Here is a 22,108-nt window from a genome sequence, read left to right on the forward strand (position 1 = left end):
GCCGCGCTTATTGTTATAGATGGCGCCACTTCTGGGCGGGAAAATTAAAAATACGTGTTTTCATGATTTCATTACGAATGTGTGTGTGTTGTAATAACAAATTTATTGAAGCAATTAAACCATATTTACTGGCAATTGTTTAGCTGCTTGTTGAACTTCTCCTTATACTTGGCGCAAAAAATAGCATCAAAATTATCTGTTAAGTTGCCCGATAGATCCGCGTCATAAACCTAAAACCACAAAGCTTAAAGTTGGATTCGGATTATTACTCTTTGTATCGAAACTCACGTGGTCCAGAGCTATGGCCGGCACACCCATAAATGAGACCCGGGCAGTTTCCTCGCCGTACTTCCTCAGAATGTCGTTCACCTGTCGCGTTTTTTTGCAGTTCCTAACATCGCCCACATCGATTTGATAATGGTCCGCGCACTTGTCCAGCCTGTTCTTCTTGCCCCTTATCATGCAGGCGATCAGCTTGAGGGACTGGGCGATGTCATGGTGCTCCAGTATGCAGGCGTGCCAGGCGTTCAGTTCGCACTCCATCACTCCGTGCTGGCACTCCACATTTCCGTCATCGTTCGTCTGGAGGAGAGTGGGATTAAGTGCGGATTAATGCTGACTGACGCTATAAAACTCCAAATTGAGCTGCTGCTTGCAGTCATTATCAACTATCAACTTTCAGGCTATCAAAACTTAATAACCTTATCTTTTAATAACTGCTCGAACATGTTTGGGCACTGATTAGGCATTGAAACATACCTTGGCATTTCCATACGGAATCAGCGTAAGATCAGTGAACGGTAATCGATCCTGGCGCACCATCGACGGATTGAGTTGGCTGGTCACGAACTTCATGCAGTAGGGACACAGGGCTTCGTAGTACAGGGTGATTGCCAGTCGGTCAGCTTGCGCTCCACGCAGCCGCTGCAATGTCACGATCAACGACTCGGATTCACCCCACAACTGGGTCACTTACCCTTGGCATGGCCACGCCCACCCATCCCAGCAGCAGACACACAAAAACCGCCGCCCTCATTCCAGCTTCACTTCAATCCCGAGCTGATCCAATATTCCAATTCAGCCGCTCGACACCAGCGAACTCTCGACACTGAAATAATGCCGAGACTTTTAGTGCGCAGCGTTGTAACTGCGTTTCGTCAATTCGAAATCGGCCAGTGGCGTGGGCAGAAAGTGCCCAAAGGGGCTCCAAAATGATATTTGTGGTGGATTTGTAGTGGAAAAGGCACTCTGTTTGTGTTGTTTCTGCCATAAATCAAGCTTCATTGAGACCCTTACCACTGAACTATTACTTGGCTTATCCTACAAGTCGACGTCCCTGCTGGCGGCTAGCATTTCCCCCTGAATCCATGCTGAGTGCCCAAAAACCAAAGCCATGACAACCACAACTGATTACGGGAAACTCACTGAGCAGCGGGCTTGTAATCTTATTTTTAGACCGCCAGACAGCTGTTCCTGATTGGGATCAGCACACAAAAAAGTGCCCGATAAGCTGATATACTCGTACATATGTAAATTTATAATGGCCCCAGCTGGGTGTAATTATTGTGCATTGGTGTTGAAAACATTGAAACGGCGACATTGCTCAGTGCATTACATAAATGTTTACTAAATTGCAGAACAAGTGGGCAGTCGAATGTTGAACTTGTGCAAATACTGCTGGCAAAAGTGTCTCTCAAAGTTGTTGCGAATGCTTCTCTGGTTGTACGGATCGAAGTCCTGCAAATGAAAGGTAATCCTCGGTCGAATCTGGTACTTAACCATGCAGTGGGCTACTCACATTCTCGAACACAATGGTGGGCACAAAGGAGATGCCCAGCTTAAGGGTTTCCTTGCCATAGGGCGCCAATATATCTGCCGTGGCACGTGATCTCTTGCACTCCCTGGCCTTGGCCACGTCCACACCCATGCTCCTGGAGCACGAGTCCAGCTCGTTCGCGTAGGAGCGCAGCATGCAGTAGATCAGGTTGAACGCCTTTCGGATGTCCAGGGTCTCAATGATGCAGCCATGAAGTGCATTCAGCTCGCACTCGGCGGCGCCATGCTGACAAAATACTTGCCTCGCTCCAGTGGCTGTGTTATTGTAGAACTGAAAGTAGCAAACTTTAGCTAACAAAATCAGGAAATATGTATTCCATTTTATGATCTTTAAGCTAATGCGTTCGCATTCCATTTTATTGCTTTGCTCATAGAGCAAATGATGATGGTATACCCTATCATATTTAACGTTGCTACTCACGCCCGCCTTGCCAAAGGGATATAGCTTCAGATCGGTGACCGACCACCAGTCGTTGTCCTGGAGAGCATCGTACAACCTGCGCCGGATGAAGTTCATGCTGTCCGGGCACAGGGCCTCGTAGTGGATGGCCACCAGGAGACGGGACTCAGGCGCCACCGGGGACTGGCCATTTCCGGGCGTGGGCCAAGTGAGCAGCAGACACTGGGCAAACAACAGTAGCCCCAATATTTTATGCATCGTCCGCCTTTCCGATTTTTCCGCTTTTCGCTCTTGGCAGCCTCACAAACCAAACACAACTGCTCATTTGGGTTTGCCCATTTCACATGCGCCGCTCCATGAAAACGAAAACAATCACGCACATCTGTGACATACCCACGAATACATACATATGTGCACATAATATATTTATTCTTTCTCTTTCACTGCTCCCCCATCGAAAGAGCACTTACTCTGCGCAAATATCGCAGCTCAAACTGGCCCCATATCTCTAATCTCCAATCCCTTATCACAGCTGGCCTAACCTACTGAACTCTTGGACATGGAGTTTATATATATGGAGTTTATATATTTATAAGTTTATATATATAAACATTATATTTAGTTTATATATATAGATATATGTTTATAGCATGCTTTAGGATTTAAGAGCTCGGACAGCAAGTAGTCATTGCTTACTCTTCAGCAGAGCTGAAAAGACTTAAATACAGATCGTTTGCGGCGGGAATAAAATGATTTAATAAAACAATCAAGTCAAGTGCAGCGTATTATCAAATGGAGGTACTAATTACATAATGCCAGCCATTGAGCTAATTGAATTAAACCCGTTAGCGAGCGCATTAGCTATTGATTAATAATTGATTATTGCCAAAAAATTCTATTAAAGGCATGACGCTGCAGCTAATTTAAAGTTGCTAGCAACAATTAAAACGACAGAACCCATACCCTGTAGATAGATTCAAACCTGAAGTGAGCCACGCGGAATAGCCTTAGAACCGGACCGAAAAATGGGTTAATGGCCAAAACGGTGCGATTGCCACATTTTCGTTGGTCAGTGGGCATTATAATGAGTTGGAGTCAACAATTTAAGCGTAACAAGTTCAGTGCACTGCCATGTCGCTTGGTTGCTAATTGACAGACAGACCGGCAATGGCTCCATTTGGGTAGCGTGCCCCTTGGAGGCCGGTCCAAAACGGTGTTTTTGCTTTGTATATTATTATATAGTTTGTTTTTTTTTTGGCCAGCAAACCAGTTGCCTGTGGCGCATATATAGATGTAACTGTCGCACAAGTTGCCGGCCGCGAATGCCATTGACCATCGGCCGTCCGTCCGACCGGCGTAAACGTGATCGCAAACGTGGCCGTTGAGCAATTTCAATTTCTTACTAATTTTCTTTGGCTCTTAATTGGCCAGGAAAATGTTTGGGATTGTTGGCCAGCGCTTTTATGGGCACGTCATCGCATCGCGCAGCGGGTTTTCATGGTCAAGGTTTGCACGCAAGAATGCCCCCGGCCAAGTGCACAGTGAGAAAATGGAAAGGGATCTGGTCCAACTAGATGTGTAGTGAGCCGAGTTACATCAGTTTTCACATTTTCCTATGAATATGCAATTTCCACCAATTTGCCATCAATTTGGTCGCTGTTACATGAATATTCAGGGTATCCTTTCTACCAACCATGTTGCAACCGACTTTGTGCAAGATCATCCAGTGAAATCTGCATCTCGTTTATTGCAAGCCATTTTGATTGCTAGCTATATCGTTCGGCTGCATCTCGTTGATTTTTATTATATGTATATTATTATATACACATTTCTATTGTTTTATTATATTTATATTATATTTATGTGATATTTTGATTTTATATTTATATTATATTAATGTTATATATATATTAAATTATATTAATTAATTTTAATTAAATTATTATATATTAAATTATTATTTATATTATATTTATGTTATATTTATTTACATTTATATTATATTTTTATTATTTTGAATTAAATTTCAAATACTCACAGGTGCACTAGGATAATGATCTCCGAACTAACCTGGTTCAGAAATACTTCATATGAAGCTATCTAATAAAACCATTTCTTTTTTCCAGTGCATTCTCGCATTGCCTATTGTGCAGGTGCAAATGTACCCACTGACCATCTCGGAGGAGCCACTTCCCATCGAAGACCGCTGCTGAAAGAGAGATGAGAAAAGCGACAGTATTTATGACGCGCCTCGCAGATTTCCGCACAATTAATTGGTCAGCGTTTTCCGATCGTCAGCGAGTTGCAGCTGCAGTTAACCCAAATAGCTTCTTGACCAATTGGGCTGTCCAGCCAGTCAGTCCATAGATCTCAACTCTTTTGCGGCCCAGAGGCAATAGCACGAGTAACGTTTATTGGTGGCCCCTCGATCTGTATCCAAATCGAAGTTGGAGCTGCAGTCTTAGTCTGAATCGCAGCCTCGGCTTGTTCCAGTTTCCCGGAGTCGTTTATTGTGTTATTTTTTCGCTTCTTCTAATTTGCATTTTTATAGATTCGCAGTTTGCTGCCGCTGATTCGCGGTTTTGATGCCGCTATGCAAGGGGTATTATTAGTCTGGACAAAAGTGGGTAGCCCAATGGTTATGGCTTTTTTATAGGTTCTTCTGGGCGAACCTTACGAAATTGAGGCCGCAGATTTCATAGCTCAGCTATACAAGTTAAAAATGAATTATAAAGTTGTATATTCTAGCAAATAAAATAAACCCTTTTTTATAGCCCTTCTTGCACAACAACGTCGAAGTTTCCATATTTTTCAATAAATACCAAGTGTATTCAAAGCTTCGACTCATTTATTTAACTGCGTTATTTGTTGGCCAAGTTTTGTGGCATTGCCAGTTCTTGTTGCAACATTTTAACCGCAAAACCAATGAAGCCGTGCCAGTCGTATTTTATTGTGTCGTTTTTGTTGATCTTGTTTAGTTGCCGAAAACGCACTGGGCTGCAAATTTAACCCTTGTGTTGAAGACACTTTGGTTAGGTACTAATAATAACTAAGAATAAGAACACTCTCATCAAAAACGTTAAAAGAATACACAGCAGTAAATTGCAATTTTTCAGAAATCTTATCTCTCTGCTTTGATAGATTTTTTATTCAGCAAAGTGAAAGTTGCGGCAAAATGTTTCTAAAAATACAACTGATGACTGCTCGCTGTGTTTTAAAATCCATTAACTGAAGTTTAAAGTAAACGAGACTCACGGTAGCTTCACCTAAGCGAAATGAATAAAATGGAGCGGGTCCATTTGCACCTTTTGGCCAATGTTGGTGTTAAAGTCAGCATTTGGCGGCTGATTTTCGAGTAAAAAGTAAAGAGAGGCTTTAGTGGGTCACGGTGGACCAGTTTTGCAGTTTCTTTTTTCAGCAGACCGGCCGCCAGGAAGAAATTTGGTTACATATCATTTGTTTTCTCTTTTTCCGCTGCCGCAGCCTTTCTCCATGCAACTGGCGACATGCAACTGCGGATCGGTTGCGTCCCAAGCGGTTCCATTGGGTCCACCCAATGGTTCTACCTACTGCCAGTTAAGCTGGGCGGAGTACTCGGCATCCACGTCTGGAGAACGTGTCTGAGCATCTAATTGTGCATCCCAAATCCCAGCCGATTTCCTATGCAAATTACCCCGGGCTAATACCCGATTTCCGCCGCCCCATTAGCATAGTCAATTTTTACGAGGTCCCTCCAGTGAGTCGGCACATCCCAACCTGGCCATTCATAATCCCACTCCGGCTGGCATTGCCTCATCGTTACACATTTCTCGGGTATTACATGATGATGGTATTCATCAGCGTCTTGGCTCGCGTGCAAATGCTCTATAAAGAGTGCGGATGGTTGGCTGGCTGGCAATCGAATGCCAGATGCTCTGCGGTTTGCAATGGGAATCCCTGCGAGATGGTTACCATGAGATCAGACCTCTAAGTTGATTCCAACTGCCAGTTAAACCAAATTTCAATTGTTTCGAGGCACTTGCAATAGCTTCATGTGAGCACTTTTGTTAAGACGCGTCATAAAAGGCGTTCAAATTGTCTTTTATTAGATTTTGATTATATATATTTTGTTGATATTATGCATGGAAAGCAAGATTGCATCCTAACTTACTAGTTTAAACATATTTCTGCCGATCTGAAACAGTGGATATTCCAAGTTTGTGTTTTCCTGCTAATCCTCTGTTAATTTGTAAAAATGCAACATTTTCGTAAACCTTCCTGTTCGCCATTCCTGTTTATATGTCCGGTTCAACTTTCAACTTGACCATCCAACTCTTTGACTTAAGTAATCGGCTTCATAAGTGAACCAACCAGTTCATACCGTTTACCCTTTCAATGTACATGATGGCAGGTTATTAGCCCCTTAATCGATTTGCCCCTAATTTATTCTTGCTATGATTTTGTGGCGGCTAAGTGCAGCATAATCGAAATACCTTTCGGCCATTTATAGGGTATCGTCAACAAAGCTCTGCCGCACATGCAACCAAGCATGGACCTTAAAAATGACGCCACAATACCGCGAATACCGAAAATGCATTTTCACATGCCGCTGCAGGCAAATAAATCTCATAGTTTTCCACTTACCATGCAGTTGTCAACTTTGACATTCCAAATTGCCCGACAGACAGAATTGGGTATTCATAAACAAAAAAAACGTCACAACTTTATTCTTATTTTTTCTTTGTACAAATCCAGTTCAACTTATATCTGTTTTTGGCCGAGAGAGAGAAGATTATCTTGTATCTTTTAGCGCTTTTTTCGCATGTATCTAGACCAAGTGTCGACAGATGAGTTGAGGGCTCGCTGGGAGGTAAAAACGGGTTCTCATGTGTGCGGTAAAGTTCCATTTCCATTTCCACTCTTTGTGCCACCTGGTAATTGAGTGCAATAGCCGGCCGAAAGGTGAGTGGCAATGATCGCACCGAAAACAGTTAGTTCCGATGCCAATAACCCGGCAGCATGACGCACTCCCCTTCGGAATCCGCCGAGTGTAACTCGTAAATCTTGGCCGCTGTCCAGATACGGATACATGCAGCCGCTGAGAAAGATATCCGCTAGCGGCACTACGACACCATCTAAACTCGGCTGACTTACGTCGCCGCTAGATAAAGGTATTAGCTACTTATTTATAATTGTCGTATAATTGTGGCGCACACAAAGCGCCCAAAATAACACTTGACTCAAATCGGGGCAGTTCTACTGGGAGCTCACAGCTAACAGCAAACCTATTTTTTTGGGGCACCGACGACAGATGGTTTCGGCTTTTAATTGGATTGAGCGGTGAGCAGGCGTTCTACCAGATACAGATACAAGTGTGGATAGCAGTGGAAATGGAAAAGCAAACAACAAATGGAAAACATGGCCCACACTTACAGTTAAGTACTGACGTAAACCCTTTAAAGTTGGGCAATGGCATAGATAACTTAACCCACTTTTACACAAATAATTATAAATTGTTTTTCCAACTCTTGTCAATTTTAAATTGTATCACATTCCTAATTGGGCAAAAGATAAATATTCAGGAAACCAGTAATTCCAAAAAGTAAATGTCATTCTATTCATAAAGAGCGATCTTAACTTATGGCCTCAATAAATTTGAAAGCATCTTAGGTATTTGGTAATGTGTCAGAAACTAGAATTTAGATTATTTATTTTAAAATAGTTCTATAGGTTAAACAAACCTGTTGAAGAAGGTACTACATTTATGATTTTATTTATAATATTTAAATCTGGCTCCGAGTAGCTAGTGCTATAAATAGGTGTATTTCTGCGAGTGCAGGTTGCAGGTTGCAGATTTCTATTTGTTCCCACACATCTGATAACAAGAAGCGGAAACAGAAAGCGAATAATTTACGGCTCGCGAAACTTCCTACTGTGCTCTTGAGGCGTCGGATTGAGCAACAGTTGGCCAGAAGTGGTCCACATCCAAAACAGAACTCCACATCCAGCACATCGGTCTCTAATCACATTAACACAGTGGCCAACAAATTGCCATTAAAGCCATTAGAGTGATGGTACATAATTGTGCGAGCCATGCAAATGGCCATTGTCTTGGCCGGAATCGTGGCCTAGGGATCGGCGGCATATATAGTAGCAGTAGTATACATAGCGTTGGAGTTCCCAGACCCCTGGCGATGCCAATGGGGCGTTGCGCAAGATTTATGACGCCTCCGGGCGAACAGCTCAGCTTCCGTTAAGCACAGCTTTAGCCTTAAGTTATGGCACCGATTTGGTATCTAGCATCTAGCATCTAGTATCTTAGGTCTTAGGTCTTAGATCTTATATCCGACAACTAGGTCTAGGTCGTCGGACTGTCTGACTGATGGCTGATGGCTCGGCGGCCACATTCGGTGTTCAGTCAACTAGAAATTCTTTGCCATCTATTTCTGTTGCCTTTTGCGGTTTGTGTGTCGTACTTATACATATATGCCAGTACCAGAATATATATACATTTATTCGCCTCTATATATACTTGTACTTTTTTTTGGGCCCGGCGTGCCTTCTATTATAGAGCCAATTGCAATTTGTCTGACGCCTCTAGAAAAATTATCTAGACGATACGCAAATACTCTAGTGGATCGATCGTCGCATGTTCGATCTTCGACAGGGAACTATAAGTTAATGTCTGGGAATAGTTTATTTATGTCAGGAAGTAAGCGGAATTGATGGGTAATAAAGATCGCACAGATAAATAACATTATACTTTAAAAGTTAAAAATCAAGAGATCAGCTAATTGACGAGTGTAAGCCTACACTTTTCCTAAAACTCAAATTAAAATACCCTTTAGACACCCACTTATTATAGGTAATGATAATTATACCTTTGCGAATTTAGTTGGTAATGATGATTAATGATGGGTTGCGAGTAATTTCTACACCTAATTTTAGAAAACACTTTTTTTGGATGAAAAACTAGTTTTCAGTCATTTTTCATTCCAATTAACTTGAGTTGAGCAATTTTTCGCATTCGATCCTAGACTTAAGCTAATAAATTATAATTAATAGGGTACAACAACTACACCGTAAACATGGCATATTACTGCTGTAGGAATTCCATTTATAACTGGAATTATCTATCCCGATCGGGGCTTACCCAAACCTTTTCCATGTTGAATATAGCCGTTGGTGATCAAGGGTATGTTAAATGTGCCAGACGAAATGGGCTGAAATCGCGGACAGCAAATCTGCTAACTACACACCGTGCATTTGCCGCCCTTCACCGCCCACTGCCACCCCCTTACCAGCAAAAGTGCAACAGGGTCTTATTAGAAACTTGTTTCCGACCACCTTGGCTTTGTTTCTTATTAGCTCTTCAGCTTCTTAGTCAATTACTATTTTAATGCAAGCTTATTAGGCGAACACCCCCGCTATTTTTCAGAAGAGCAAAAGCAAAAGCTAAAAGTGAGAGGAGAGTGAGAGCAAGCTTTTGGTCTGTTTACCTTTTCGTAGCGCAATCAGCTGTTTTAGTTTAGTGAGAGCGCCTAGGCAGCGGATTCGAGAGAAAGAGGGAGAGAGTGGGTGGGAGAGTGAGAAATGGCTGAGCAGCGGATGAGAGGATATAACTGTAAAGGCGCTACTTTTTTGTCAATTGATTCACAACAACAACGACAACAAGAGAGCAGCGCTGCAACAGCAACAACTGAAGGTATTTTAACTGTGAACGAGAGTATTTCGTACACAAAGAGAAAAATCGTAAGTTAAATGAAAAAAAAAATGTGTTAAGTACTGCCTTTAAAAATGTTGCATTTTTAGGAGATCTACCAAACAAAATGTTATATAATATATAATATAATATTTCCAAAACGGCATTTCGAGCAATTGAAGCACTATTATTTCTTAAAATCGAAGTCAGTAGTTAGTACGACCGATCAGAGTTAGCTGACCTTTTTCAACATTTTATTTTTTTACTACCAATTTTTTTCAGTGTACCATTGCGCTGCCAGCGCTCTGCCGCGATTTGAGATTTCTGCTTTCAGTTTTCCGTTTTCTCCGTTCAGTCGCTATCGGAACTTGGCGCTGTCAAGTTTGTTCGTCCGACGCGGTCGCTCTTTCGCTCGCTGACTTGGTGGGTTGTTGTTTCTGTTTCTGTTTGCTGCCAAAAAGGCAGCCGCTCTCTCTGGGCGCTCTCTCTTTTTTTGGGGCTCCCACGCGAGCACTCCCCTCAGAATAAATCGTTAATTGGCGATTCGCGAAAAATATCAAGGAAAATGCAAAAGTTTAGCGAATTCATCGCGGTGCAGTGCAATACTCTAACAAGCAAGGAAATCGCCAGCGAAAAAGATACAGTGGTGCAATCAAGAAGCTTTCCATGGCTCTGTGTGTGCGTGTGTGTGTGTGCTCAAGTTCATGGTGTTTGTTTGGTTGTCAGCAACAACAACAATAACATAAACAACAAACACACAAATTGAAATTCTTGAAAGAAATTAAAATGAAAACGCACTATCTTTAAGTAATCTTTAAGTAAAATGAAAGACGTGTTTTCTAAAGAAGTCGCTGAACGCAGTGCATCATAAAATAGCTTAAGTTATAAAAGACTAACGGTAAAACCACTCTTATAAAATAAAGAAATTTAATTTGAAAAAGTAATGTTAAAGAATGGAATAAATGGCGAATGAAATATCCATGTTCAAGAATCGTCGGGAATTTCCTTGCAAATATAGGGCATAAATCAATCTTCAGCTGTTATCAATCTCCATAAATGTTCTACAGCGCGCCAAACACGGCAAACTATGAGGTACAGATACACGGCGTGTATCCAATTGTCGAACAAGCTGTTGCTACATATAGTTGCTATATACAGGTATACTCGCAAATATGAACAACAGATAAACCGAAGTTAAAGCCCTGTTTTTCCGGTGATTGCAATGTAGTTCGATTTGCTCCGTCTATCTGGATCTGGGTGTCCATCAGTATCAGTATCTGTATCTCGTGGCGTCGTCAGCGGTCGTGTTGATAAGCACTGATAAGCCATCTAATTTGCTCCCTATATGGCCCGACTTTTCGCTCTCTTTCTGGGCGTCGAAATCAACCGCTAAATTTATGTTTTTATTTTTTTCAACGCTTTGTTAGCGTATATTTCTGGGTTTTTTTTATGTGTCTGTCTTTGCCGGCGACCTTAGACATCGTCAAATCAAATTTTTTGCCTCCATTTTGCGCGTTTAATTTGACCCAGCTTTAATTTGAATATACCTCATATATAAATTAGACTCCGTCGCTGAACGACGAGAAAATTGCTTTGTGTACGACTCTATCAAATATGAAAAAGAAAAACGCGAGTGCATAAATAATTGCCATCTTTATAATTGTATCTATTATGATTGCATTTAATTCAAAGCGGAAATATTTACGGCCATAAAAAGAAAGAGATTTTCACATAACGAGGAGAAAACATCAAGCTATTAAAAAGTAAAAACAAACTACGCAATTATTGAATTTACATACAATACAAAGGCCAGGGTAAGTTTCCATTTAGTTGAGCAAATTAATTAAGTTGTCTGTTATACCCATGCATTTCCCATGAAATTGAGTTGACCCCCCCTCTCAATGCCACCCTCCGATTTCCACTCTCTTTTTACCACTAATTTTTTTTGCTGGCCAACTTACGCAGTTGAAAATCAATAAGCTTTGACTCTTGCTTATCCCTTGCTAAACTCGCCGACGTTTTTCATTAGCAACAGCTGATTGCACAAGCTGCACCCACCGCCGCCCCCTGGCCAGTGCCACTCCCCCCGCAGCGGACCTGAAACCCCGCCCACCACCCACCGCACCTTCATTGAGCAAACGCTTAACCTTGGCACGCCTTCGCACACAGTGAACACACCTAGCGTAGAACAAAAGCTGGGAAACTCGACTCAAAAGCCTCCAATTGAAGACTTGCATTTGAACAAGCCAAGTTGTTACAACTTCCGGTATTTTAGTGATTTATTATCTTGGCCCTTAATACGATTCTTTGGTATTCTTATTTAGCTTGTGCCTATTTTTGCTTGGTTTCAATAGTATAATTAAGGCGGGCTTATTATACATTATTTTTGGTATCTTAATGAGGTGTACTTAAGAGATACAAGGTTTACTTTGTTAAAAACCTTTACCGGCTTATCCCTTTTGATAAAAGTTTAATTAAGCATTCACTGAATTATTTTTTAAACTTATTAAGTTTAAAAATTCAATTAAATAGAGTTTTCTCTTTGATTTTTGTTGCCCCCCGAGGCCTCACTGTATCCTTGGTGGGAAACGCTGCTTTCTCCGCTCGAGCGGTTTGTTGGTGTTTTTGTTTACGCTGGCCTGGCTTCCTGGCGCCTTATTAGTTTGACTCCCGGTCGCCGATTGTTTGCCAGAGTCTCATGCATGGGATGTGCCGTCGCCCAGATCCACAGCCCGCTGATTGTCCCAAGTGCTGCATTTGCTACTTCATCGTGTCAATCCAAGTTGAAGTCTCCGAAGAGTGCAATGGGAAGTGGGCGGGGTGAAAAGGGCCGAAAGGGGAGTGGCAGACAGTCGTCTAATCAGGCCAAAAGTGAAGGAATCGGGCCTCAATAACAAACCCACACCCAAGCCGTATTATAATCAGCTTCTGCTTGTTTTGACGTTTCCTGGACATGCGTATCCTTCGGCGCTCTCTTGTGCAGCGGCTCTCATTTGGTGGCTATTGCCCAAAAGCTCCACCACGTGATTCTGCTCAGCTGTCATCAGCTGTACTTTGACTTTCATTAAACTGCCGCAGGCGCCAAAGGCATAAAGCTCTGCTCTATAGCTTTTCCATATCCTAAAGCTCGTAAGTTCATCCGTCAGATACATTTCCCTCATGTCTTCAACCACCTGTTGATGTCATATTCTGATGAGGTTCTTCACATCTTTAGAAAGTTTCTTTTGCGGTAAGAATTTATGCAAATTGTTGATGTTAGATGGTGGCTATAAAAAGATTTTGATAGGATCAACCAGAAACCATGAAAACGATCTTTTCATGAGGTGAGCATTCTATCATTTTGGGGCTAAACAAACCATTCGCAACAGTGGGAAAAAAAATTCAGGTCGTGGTCTTGCTATTCACCCATTGAAGCAATAAATCAACGCTTAACTTGAAGTTGGGAAAAATATGTAGAACAAATATTTGTAATTCATTTTCGTGATTTGACAATATCAAGATGACAACTGATTTTCTTCTCCTCTGAGTGGGTTTTCCTTTCTTTAAGATTACACTTTTCCCCATGCTTTCACTTCGATCATTGTGAACTGCTGCTACTTCGCGTTCTAAAGTGAAAGGAAGTGTGTGTTTGGCTGAGATGCTTTCTAAACGATTATCACTTATGCCCAAGCACTGGCCATTCATGATTGCCCACGCTGGTGGGTCGGTGGATTGGTGGATCGTTGGATCTGCTACTGCTTGTATATAGAGCAGAGCAGCACCCACGAAAAACCACTGACCGACAACATTCTATTTCAATTAGTATAACTGACCTATGCCATTTGCTGTTTTGCAATTTTCTCCGCCGACGCCGCCAGCGGAGGCACATTAATCAGCACGATTTCAATCCATTCGTAGGTTTTTGTTTACACACACTGACTCCATGGCTCCAGTCCAATAATGCCCAATGCTTGAGGCAGTCTGGAGACCAAAAAGTCCGATGGCAAACACAAACAGTCGTCGAGTACTCAAAACTCGTACTCACACAAGAAGACAGTTTGCCCATAAATATCGCGTGAAACTGCCGCATTGTTTTGGCTTTCAGATTTCGATTTCAATTCGACCCGTTGATAGTTCGGCATGCTTGTACTTTTTGTTTGCCAATCGGGCTTGCTTTTGTTTTCTGGCCTAATCGCTTTTTAATATGCCACCAAAAAAAAAGGGTACAAAATTATAATTTTCTATATTTAGTGAGTGCAGGGGCCGTGTTCGTGTGGGAAATCTGGGCATGTCATGACTTTTGATTCGACTTGTGACATAAGGTTTCAAAAGGTAACACGGAAAAATGAAATATGTATGTGCGTAGCTTCCACGATAAATGCTTGCGGAACTTACAAATTTAATTTTAAAATCTGTAAAACCCATTTGGCAATGAGCCTTGAATAATGGCATTCATAAGCTTGCGTATCTGGAATAAGTCATATTTAAATAGTTCATGCTGCACTTTTCCACTTCCTGCCGTGTGTAATTATATATCTCTAGGATACCATAAGCATTCGAACGGGATATTCTCTGTAAACATTTTGCCAACTCATTATCTATTTGAAGTTCATAAATAACACTGAATCACGAAAGGTTTTTATCGTACCATCGGTGGGCATCTGTCATACATCCATCAAAGATATACGTGCATTTGTATATATCATTTGATCAATCATAGTTAATGCTTTTGGCCAGCATTTAATTGCATTCAATTTGATGAGTTGTTGGCCGCGATTTATGTAATGGCTGGAAATTTTGTGAATAAAAAAAGGGGAAGCTACGGCATTGTTAACGGCACGCCATATAATATTTATAAAAACACAGACTCATTCACATGCTGATATTGACGCATGCATCACGCCAATTATTTAATATTTATTAAACGTCCTCGTTTGAAGACCGATTTACAGTTAGTTTGACCCACCCGTAGACCGGTTTATTACCATATTTTTTGGCCACACTTTTTTCCCCTTTTTCTCACTTTTTTCCATTTCTGTTCTGTTTGACTAGTTGTTATTTTTTTACTGCAATATTTACTACCAGGTGATTATGCAATAAAAAGGTAAATAAAATGAAATTTTTTAATTTAAGGGAGTGAGCGCATCTTGCGCGGTAAAGAGCCAAATGTTTGGAAGCCGTAAAAAGAGTGTAATGAGGTTTTTTTTTTTTATAAGACCGCAGTTTATATTTGTTCATGAGTAATCTCTGAAAATGAAAAATATTTATTATATTTACTCGTGTGTGCTTAATGGGATTTTTATGGCATCTGAAGTTTCTATACGAGGTATAGAAAGTAGCTTATGTTCAATTTTTCCTTCCAGGAGCTTTGCCCAGATGGCGCCAGTGTGTTCAAGGAGCTTTGTTGTGTTTAGAAGACAATATCCTTTGAAAAGCTCACTTGTTGCTCTGTTTCCCTTAATTTCCATATATGATTTAAGCTAATTTCAAGTAAACTTCGAGCTTTGTTTGCTTATAGTGATTAAATATAAGTTATTGCTACGATATTTTAAGTAAGAAGTCATAATAATATGACTTAAAAACAACTTTCATTGAACGACTTGTTGACGGACGTTAGTATTTTGAAAATACAAAGTATCTATGTAAGGAGTGTAAAGTATAAAATTAACTTTATAATATCAGCTTCGGAGCAATCTTGCTTTTTTCGTGCTAAAGTGGTATGGAAAATACGTCGCGTGGGACAAAACGTGCACTGCACAAACAATCACAAATAACAACCATAATAGAAAATACAATCACGAGCACAGAAATCACGCAGTAACCGAAAATAAAAAATAACCAAATGGTTTGGAATAAAATTGTGAGTTTCACAAATGTCACGTTTTATGTAACATTCGTTTAATATAGTTTTGTTCTACCTGCCTTCTTTTGGTTAAACAAAATATATTTGGTCAGTATTAATAATAAATTGGAACAGCCGTTCGCCAAACAAAGAAATCAAAATCAAAATCATATACAGAATACAGTGGCAAATGACAATTACTTGTCGTAAAAAATCGACTTTGAAATGACTTTACCGGCAGCCGGAAATTAAATTTTGAAATTTAAAAAAACCCGCTGCGTACATAAGCGCAATCAAAATAAATGTCTGAGGTATAAAAACAATGAAAGTATCGAATGCAAACGTATAAAACAAAGAGCTTTAATAAACATGAAAGAATGCAAATAATATGTAAACCACATAGAAACGTGCGATCGAAGATTTGCGTTGAATTTAAATGAGTTAATTGATAGAATGGAATGGGAAGAGTTGCAAATATGCGACTGTTGAGCGTTTAAAGATTTTTTTGTTTGTAAACAGAACAGCTCGTTTCATGTGAACCCATTGCAGAAAAAAAGAAATAAGTATTATAAATGATTTCGGATTCAAATTGTTGATTCTAATTGGCATATTGTTTTCTTTAACTGACTTTAGTTATTCGTTTTGACCGCTTTAATTTATCGTTTGGTTATTTATTGAACTTGAAGTTGGACTTCCCCGAAGGTATCGACATCAAACCAGTTTTGTTATTAATACGGAATACTCAAAATACAATTATTTTCCAACACTTTACGTGCCAGTTTGGAGTTCAAGATAAAATAAATAAAAAGCTACTACAACGTTAAAACTGTGTCAATGAAATTTTCGTGGGGTAAATTGCAATTGTTGTCCATAAACCTTAGCCCGGAGTTTAATAGCCTTCTCTAACGTTCAGTTCCGAATGATTCACGAACTCGTTTCGCATCTTGGTTCCGTACGATCCATCGCCTCGAGGCCCATTTAGTTGGACGAGCTGTGAGTATCTTTTCAATAATTAGTTTGTTCGCTCGCCTCACTAATTATGCTGAAATATTCAACTGGAAACAAGTTAAACTTGTCGCCTTGTCCCTGTGACTTTGACTTTGGTGCTCATTTGATTGAGCTTAGAGCACACACACCCCGAAAAGTGAATTCTTCCGAGAACGGTGTTAAATATTTCGAATAGCTCCCCGGCTCTAGCCATTAGTATGCAGACCATCGTCCATGGAGTCGGGTTTGGTCTGGGTTCTAGACTACCAGGAAGCACTCCACGCCCGGCACATGCCACTTGGTTTCCAGATCTGGAGGTGCTATTTGGTATGGATGGCCTGTTGTCAGGTTAAAGTTGTTGTATCATATTTGGCTAAGAGAGAGAGTACTTCCAGCGGGAAATCATGTTTGTTTTGATAGCCGCCAGTTATGAGTACACTGCTAAAAACGTGATGATAGTCATGGAATGGGCTGTGAGCGAACTTTAAGCCATAAAGTTATATACAAGAAAGAGTGCAAATATGAAAACTGCGAATGGGTTGAATGAGTGAGTCATTAAAACACCTGATACAAACTACCACTTTCCATTTGCTCGCTTTAATTACAATACAATCACTAAAAACATTAATCCAATATACAGTTTTCCCACAGCTCTTAAAAACAAATTTAAGCTTAAGTAGCGACCAAACTATAAGCCGGCTTAAAAGTGCCATATCACTGGGAGTTTTCTAATCGGTCATTGGCCTGAATTCGTTTCTCGCCTTATTGTGAACTGCATTGACCGTTAACGGGTCGTTGGAATTTCAGTCTACAAGTATATTGTCCGGAGTCTTTCATTAACTGGCTATACACAGTACACATGCCGGTAGTATGGTATCATTTGAGTGCATGATTAATCAGAAATATCGTTCTAACAGGCCCGATGGCTTGATGGAAAAGTGAAAATCATTGTTCGATGTGTTTGCAGCTTAAGCTAATGAAGCGCATTAAACGAAGCTCGGGAAGACAGAAATTGAGAATGTCTGGGTGTGTTTGTTTGTATATACATATGTGTATCTTGAAGATACTTGGGCAGAATTTGGCTGCTGCCATTGTTGGTCGTGTCAGCCCCGTTGTCTGTGTTCTATGAGCCAGTGACATAGAATGCCACACGATGGGGCAAACACAGAATACAAACACTCGAACAAACACAAGAACATCTGGGGTGGAAAGTTCGGTTCTGGTCCGCTCGGAAAGGTTAATGAGTTATAAAACTTATGGCACTTACTTTGCTTAGTGTAAACGATACGCATTATTAAAATGCCTTTATGTGTCTGTGGGTCGTCCTCCCGTTGTATTTGTATGGCTTGGCTTGCAGTGTGTTATTTTCGTGTGTCAGATATAATTTGGCTTTAGTAGACTAGCGCTACAGATACTACAGAGATACAAATGTAGGTATGTAGGTACATACGGTTTGTCTTTATGCCCGATACTTTCTTGCGGCTTTTGTTACGCTTTCCAGAACATGACACGAAATTTTCGGCACAGCTTTCGTTCTTGTCTAGGAGTAGAAGTAGAAGTAGAAGTGGAAGTAGCAGTTGCTTTCTTAACTGATGAATAAAGGCATCTGCCGGCGGTCGCTGAAAAAATACACGGCTTAAATGGCATTTAAAGAGCAGAGCGAAATGGCCCAGAAACTGTGTCAAACCTTTTTGTAGTAGAAGTGCAGAAGTCGAGCAGAAGCACAAGCAGAACTGAAACTGAAACAGCAACAGAAACAGAACAATGCCAACGAAATGGGGGCCAAGAAACGGGGCAGCATTTAGGCAGTCAAAAGGTTGCAAACACAAAAGCGTAACTGTGCAGCCAGATTCTTTAGCTTCTTTCTTCTGTTCCACTGTATTTTTTGTATTTTTTTCTCGCCCATTTTGCAGGTTGTAATTAAATCTTATAGAATGTCTAGGTGGACGGGTAGATGGTAGAAATAAGCCAGCACTTTTGTGGCTCTCCACCTTTCTCCCAACGTGCGTTTTCTGTCCAATTGCAGCAACATCGTTTTGGCCATGCTTGAGTTGCTCCAACAGTCTCTTTATTATAACTCGCCTTATTTTTTTTTTTTTTTGGCGTTTTGGTTTTGGTTTTGCTTCCCTGCTATTTTTTCGGTTCTGAAATACCCGTACTTAAAAAGGCAACAGCCCAACCGCATCACAGCCAAAGCACAGCCTTAAAATATCCACTTAACAAGCGCAGCTGCAGCCTGTTAAGTCAGCCCTAAGTGGGCGTGGCTAGAGCTTTAACCCTGCCACCCGTCCGCCCACATCTGACCCCCCACCTCTAGTTTACTTTTTCAGAGTGTGTGGCAACAAGGGGCAGACATGGGGCCACCTTGGGGTGCCACTTTCGGTTGGAGCCAATTCCGCTCGGCTTCGCCTAATGAGTAATGCTTTAAGGTGTCTTTTTGCATACCCTAACTTGTGTAACTTAAAGCTTTAAGTGAACACGAACTGAGGTACTCGACTAGCTAACAATGATGTCTTCACAAAAATGATACAAAAAATGCTTAAAATAACCATCTTTTCATAAATTTTCCCTTAGCTAGGGTAATAAGTTCCTGTCTCAAATGTCAAATTTGATATATGACAGTGAATTGGTAAACGCAAATGTATTATTTTTAGCTTAGGCATTTACTCACAAATAACTGCCTTTTACTTCTGAGGTACTTGTACTTACCCTAATTCATGTCCATGTAAAAATGTCAGGCTCAGGGGACATTACAATACACAAATTTATCACCATTCTCCGTATTTTTTCGTATAACTTAGCTACACTCGACATGTATTACCGCTTACACTTTTGTTCAGGTTCTGGGCATTTAGGGCCAAAGGATTTCACAAAACTCGTTTTTCCAGGAAACTTAATTGAGTTTGACAGTTAACCCAAAACCTGATTGAAATGTAATGAATGTCAACCGATGAGATTCCATTCGAAATGTTTTACTTTTGGGTATTTTTAAATGAGGGGATACGCTCTTTAATTAAAGCCAAATTGATTAAATGAAGACGGACAGTAGATGTATCGCATGATACATATCAGGAATATAATTAAACCTAATATAATTAAACTTCTTAGTTAAGAATAGCTACGTATGTCTGAGAAATACCTAGACTTTAGTCTAGCTTCGGGAAATCTCGCTGACTTTTTATTTAGCTTTTCACTTTGAATTTCCATCCTGGTGTGGCTAATATATGCATTTTCGAACTGACATTCGATTTTGAAGGCCTTTAGGTAAGCAAATTTATTGGCCCATTAAAAGCATTGAATTTCAAAGTCAAAATACGATTCGAATTACCTTTCCCTATTGAATGAATGCATTTCATTCGGTGCACCGAGAAAAATATAAGCTGAGTATATGCAATGACCCTATTTTATTAACTTGCAAATCTTTTTGACATACAATTGAGATATTTTTAAATACCTAAGGACATTACAATGCTTAAACATGAAATATAATTATATAAAAATACATTTTTTTCTATGCTAGCTATACGATTGCCGTTTGAATTCTCAGTTAGAAATGCACTTGGCTAATAATTTGTTTAGCTCTTCAAAGCATTTCTCCTCATGCGTTGATGTAATTATTTCGGTTGTGGCCATTAAATCTTTATTTACAAACATTTCTTGGGCAAAGGCAAGAACTAAAATTCGCCCACATACAAATGCAATTCAATGTTGATCTTTTTAAATTCGAACGATGCATCCGACGCAACAGAAACTACGATGCAATCAAATTTTATTGAGAGATAGAATGGCAGCTAGTAGCTAAAAATGTGTCCGGCCAGCGACACTGACATACAGATATGGCAGTTGCTGTATGCTATATGTTATACGTTATTGCATGATATGTCGAGCATCAAAATAAAAATATATATATGTATATATAAGCAAAAAGATGGTTGTTTTGCATTGTGTTTTTGTTTGGCTTTGCTGGAGCATGACGCGACCGAGCTTAAAATTAAATTTGGAAAATGCATTACTGCAATTCCATCGAAAGCTGTACAAATTTTCTTATAAAACATATTTCATTGCAATTTCAGTAACAACAAAAATGCTGATTGCCTGCAACTTCCGCTGCGGATTTGGCTTGCACAAAATGAACAAAAGTGCAGAATGCCGATAAATGTTGAAAATAAAGTGAAATAAATGCACTTAACTGGTGCTCCAAACCAACTGAACACATGAACAGCACTCGAAAGGCGAGCTGCAAACTTTTGTCGACTCGAATCGAATCGCATTGAATCAACTCGAGTTGAGTTTCATTTCGTATTCGGATTCGGATACGGATTCGGATCTGCCCTCTTGGCCAATCCACATGTGTTGGCCCAAAACATGCCGTAAAATTAATTTTACGCACGGCCTCGAATCATGACCAAGTGAACATTATAGTTTATAGTTGATTTTATTTCAGGCGAAGAAGCTCGAAAAGTTCATCGAGTGATTGAGTTTCGGGGAAGTGGTTGGATGGCAATGCGAAACCCTTTCCACACCAATTAATTTTGAGTATCGTAGGGCATCCAGAAGTAATTGAAAGTTTGTAGAACATGTTTTTGGGCTGGGCTCGAAGCTGCATTAATTAACATGAAACCAAGTCGAGTTGATTGTTCATTATGCTGATTATCTGCGTGCCAGCCTTCTTGGTGAATTATTAAAAATAACCGAATTAGAGCTGATTTTGTTTTGGGACTGTTCCAATTTAAATATAGCCGCCCTATTTATAAGGCTGCCCCATTATTTTGCCGCTGACGACTCTGTTTTATTTTTCTTTGTCGTTTTGGTATTTGTTACTGCCACAAAGTTGCTGGAAAACAAATTAATTCAAAATTGAATTTTCGGTTTTGCGGTCAATGGAAATGTATAGATGAAGTGGAAGCGGGAGTGTGAGCTGGAATAGAATAAAAAACACAATTGTTTGCTTTTAATTATGAAACCGCCACCAAGGACTGAACCGAACGGAGCTGATAGAGCTCAGGTTACTTATTTCAGTTTTGTTTGCCGTAGTCGCTGTCGTTGTCGTTGTCGTTGCCACTGGTGATTTTGCTGGCGCTTCTGCTGTTTATCAATTTTCAATATTGACCTTTGCCTGTGTTTTGTTTTTGTCTTTGCTTTTGCTGTTACTCTGCTCGTTTTCCTTAATTTTTGGATTTTTTTTGTTTTTTGAATTTCGGTTTAGTTGAGCTACATTAAATATACACACAACAGCAGCGGCGGGCAGCGATTGCGTTGTGTTTGCCTTTGCGGTCGCTCTTGCTCGCTCTTCACACCTCGACAACACTACTGGGCCAGCCACCTGGCGGGGAGTCCGGGCACTAGGGCGGGGGAGTTGGATAGTGCGATGGTGCTGTACTAT

The 22,108-nt window shown here is 40.4% G+C and overlaps 2 protein-coding genes across 2 annotated transcripts; both read right to left on the minus strand.

The window, feature by feature from the left end:
• Positions 1–61: 61 nt before the first annotated feature.
• Positions 62–1,158, minus strand: LOC6554163 (GILT-like protein 2). The gene is made up of 4 exons (XM_001982085.3): positions 977–1,158; positions 760–924; positions 289–582; positions 62–230 (listed from the first exon to the last, which is right to left on the minus strand). The coding sequence occupies exons 1-4, from the start codon at positions 1,034–1,036 to the stop codon at positions 126–128; spliced, it is 624 nt and encodes a 207-aa protein (XP_001982121.1). The 5' UTR covers positions 1,037–1,158; the 3' UTR covers positions 62–125.
• A 370-nt stretch (positions 1,159–1,528) lies between these two features.
• Positions 1,529–2,608, minus strand: LOC6554164 (GILT-like protein 3). Its single transcript, XM_001982086.2, has 3 exons — positions 2,258–2,608; positions 1,799–2,107; positions 1,529–1,737 (listed from the first exon to the last, which is right to left on the minus strand). Exons 1-3 carry the CDS (start codon positions 2,492–2,494, stop codon positions 1,627–1,629), a joined length of 657 nt encoding a protein of 218 aa, XP_001982122.1. The 5' UTR covers positions 2,495–2,608; the 3' UTR covers positions 1,529–1,626.
• Between the last annotated feature and the right edge of the window lie 19,500 nt (positions 2,609–22,108).

This window comes from Drosophila erecta, unplaced genomic scaffold, assembly GCF_003286155.1.
Source record: "Drosophila erecta strain 14021-0224.00,06,07 unplaced genomic scaffold, DereRS2 tig00000000-arrow-pilon, whole genome shotgun sequence".
Classification (NCBI taxonomy): Eukaryota; Metazoa; Arthropoda; class Insecta; order Diptera; family Drosophilidae; genus Drosophila; species Drosophila erecta.